Genomic DNA, 2,687 nt, shown 5'->3' on the forward strand with positions numbered 1-2,687 from the left:
GTACAAAGTTCAAGGTGGTGTATTTAGTTTGTCTTACGTTTTCATTTATATAGAAATATAGGATAAAATACTATTCATGTAACTCGAAACTAACACGATTTGTTTCATATGAATACAAATGTGTATTTTATTAATCTCAATAAAAAACTTCATTTTTACGTAAAGCACGTAATCCAAAAATGACACGACTTGTCTCACGTGAAGACACAATTTCCTTTTCTTTCGTCGTATATTTCATCAACCGCAACCAAAACTATATGATCAAATAAACCGCAACCAAAACTATATGATCAAATAATTCTCAGAACTTATGGGTAGAAGTAAAAAAAATATATATAGTAATATGTCAATGACACGTCGTGGACAAGTCAGACACAGTAGTGGATGACGTTATTTATATTATCAAATTGTTTGAACAACATATGATCAAATAATTCTCAGAACTTATGGGTAAAAGTAAAGAAAAATATATAGTAATATGTCAATGACACGTCGTGGACAAGTCAGACACAGTAGTGGATGACGTTATTTATATTATCAAATTGTTTGAACAACATATGATCAAATAATTCTCAGAACTTATGGGTAAAAGTTACATAAGCAAACTTGCCATAACTATTGCTTCTAAAATAACTTACTGTAATGCTCACACAATATAAACTAAATATTATTCTTCCATTAAACTTACAGTGAACAATCATTTATATCTAATAATAATTCCCTCTTCAAGAAAAACATTTAAAATATTTGTTTATATTATATACAAAAACTGTTTTCAACTCATACACAAAGTCTACTCATACAGTCTGCACTAATTTGTAGTCTCCTCGATGGCCTCAATGCGGAATCGATAGTTCTGGAGAAAAAGAGCCCACCTCATGATCCGTAAACTGTCACTTTTTCACCTCTGGATGTACACAAGGTGCTGATGGCCAAACACTCTCATATGATCACAGAGTAGTTCTTCTCACTACCCGACAACTTTTTATTTATGTACATGACTGAAAACAGTCCATCTTGATCTTGTAGGAGTATGTCTGAAGCATCGGCCTGAATGATGAAGAGTTTGTTGAAGTCTCGCATTCTAAGTATTGACAAATTTCCTACCATGTTCTTCAGCTTATGGAATGCCATCTCCTGTGAGTGTTCCTACTTCACCTAGTTGGGTAGGCCTTTCTTGGTCAGGTCAGTCAATGGTGCAGCAACTTCAGTGTAGTTTAGGATGAACTTCCGTAGCATCCTGCTAACCCCCTAAAATGATCTGACTTGCTCTTTGGTAATTGGAACTTGTATGTGGGTTTGCTACTCTTCTTGTATGGTAATCTGTTTGTTGACCACCTTGTGTCCAACAAAGTTCAGCACAGAATAACCAATGCAGCACTAAGATTGTCTAATGGTAAGACCTGCTGCCTTCAGTTGTCTGAACAGCTCTCTAAGTCTCTTTATTTGTCATTTCCACCTGGCTTTGTGGGTTAGAATATTGTCTACATTATGCTCTTTGTCGGTGGTTTAATGCAACATCTTCCTCATCAGGCAGTTGAATGTTGCTGCTGATTTGACTAACCCAAATGGCATCATCTTAAACTGGTAACATCCATCTGGTGTCACAAAAGATCTCTTTAGATCCTGTCTCCATCAGGATCTGCCAATAACTTTTACTGAGGCCAATCTTGGAAAAGAAATTGGCTCTGTCTAATTTTGCCATGATAGCCTCTGGGCTGTCCATAGATTCGGAGTCGAATTTCGTCATGAGATTTAGCTGGCCAGAAGATGCAAGACTGGTTCTCATTGGTACAGTGCTGCAGCCAGTGTCTCTTAGGATTTTCACCTTTTTGTTCCTAACATAGCCTTCACGTACTGTCATGTTGGGATTTGTTGGCATCTCTCTATGTTTGTCATATGCTCCAATCACTAATGGTACTGTTCATCTATTTGCTAACTTGAGCTGAGCACCAGTCATGCACTGTTTAATCATGGTTCTAGCACTTCCTTCTTGACGTAATTCTGACGTGTTATTTCCACTTTGTTTCTTCTGGCAGTGACATCCATGGTGTCAGTCACTCTTTTCTTATTTCTTGCCAGGGCTATCTCTGCTATATATTGAAATTTATGTTACTGCTTGTTGGTGGAAGACTTGCATTTTCTCGCAATGTTCCCCATTTTATAAAAAGGATAGCATCTCTTCCCTTTCCATTGAGATTTCTACTGTTGCTTGTTGGTGACAGACTTGCACTCACTTGCAATGTGCCCCCATTTTATAACAAACAAAGTATATCTTCTCCCTTCTGTTTTTCGACTTCTTGTCACCTTTGGTAGCATCCTGCTTCTGGTCATTCACCCCTGGTTTCGACTTTAACAGATTATTATTGGACTTGCCAGTTATACTCCCTCCATGGGCTTCCATATACTGTTCTGCTAGCTTGATCATCTCGCCCACGTCTTTTTTGTGTTCTCTCCTTTAAGAACAATGACATGTCATTTGAGCAAGTGATCATGAACTGTTCACATATTATTAGATCTGTCAGTCCTTCAAAACTATCTTCATACTTGGGAATGTCAGTCCATCTTGTGAAGTATCAGTGTAGATGTGCCACAAACTGAAATTCAGTTTCTCCAGTGTCACGTTTAGCTTTTCTGAATTTCTGGCGAAAGCCTTTCTTGGTAGGTCATAGTGTTTCAGTAACGCA

General features: G+C 37.5%; 1 protein-coding gene across 1 annotated transcript in view; it reads right to left on the minus strand.

The window, feature by feature from the left end:
- The window catches only part of LOC106474722 (transcription factor LBX1-like), an 11,808-nt gene extending 9,926 nt beyond the window's left edge, over positions 1–1,882 (minus strand). Inside the window, exon 1 of the mRNA XM_013935413.1 lies at positions 1,660–1,882. Coding sequence (XP_013790867.1) covers positions 1,660–1,882 — 223 coding nt within the window. The remainder of the gene's footprint in view (positions 1–1,659) is intronic.
- Positions 1,883–2,687: the final 805 nt, after the last annotated feature.

Source organism: Limulus polyphemus, unplaced genomic scaffold, assembly GCF_000517525.1.
Source record: "Limulus polyphemus unplaced genomic scaffold, Limulus_polyphemus-2.1.2 Scaffold7598, whole genome shotgun sequence".
Lineage (NCBI taxonomy): Eukaryota > Metazoa > Arthropoda > Merostomata > Xiphosura > Limulidae > Limulus > Limulus polyphemus.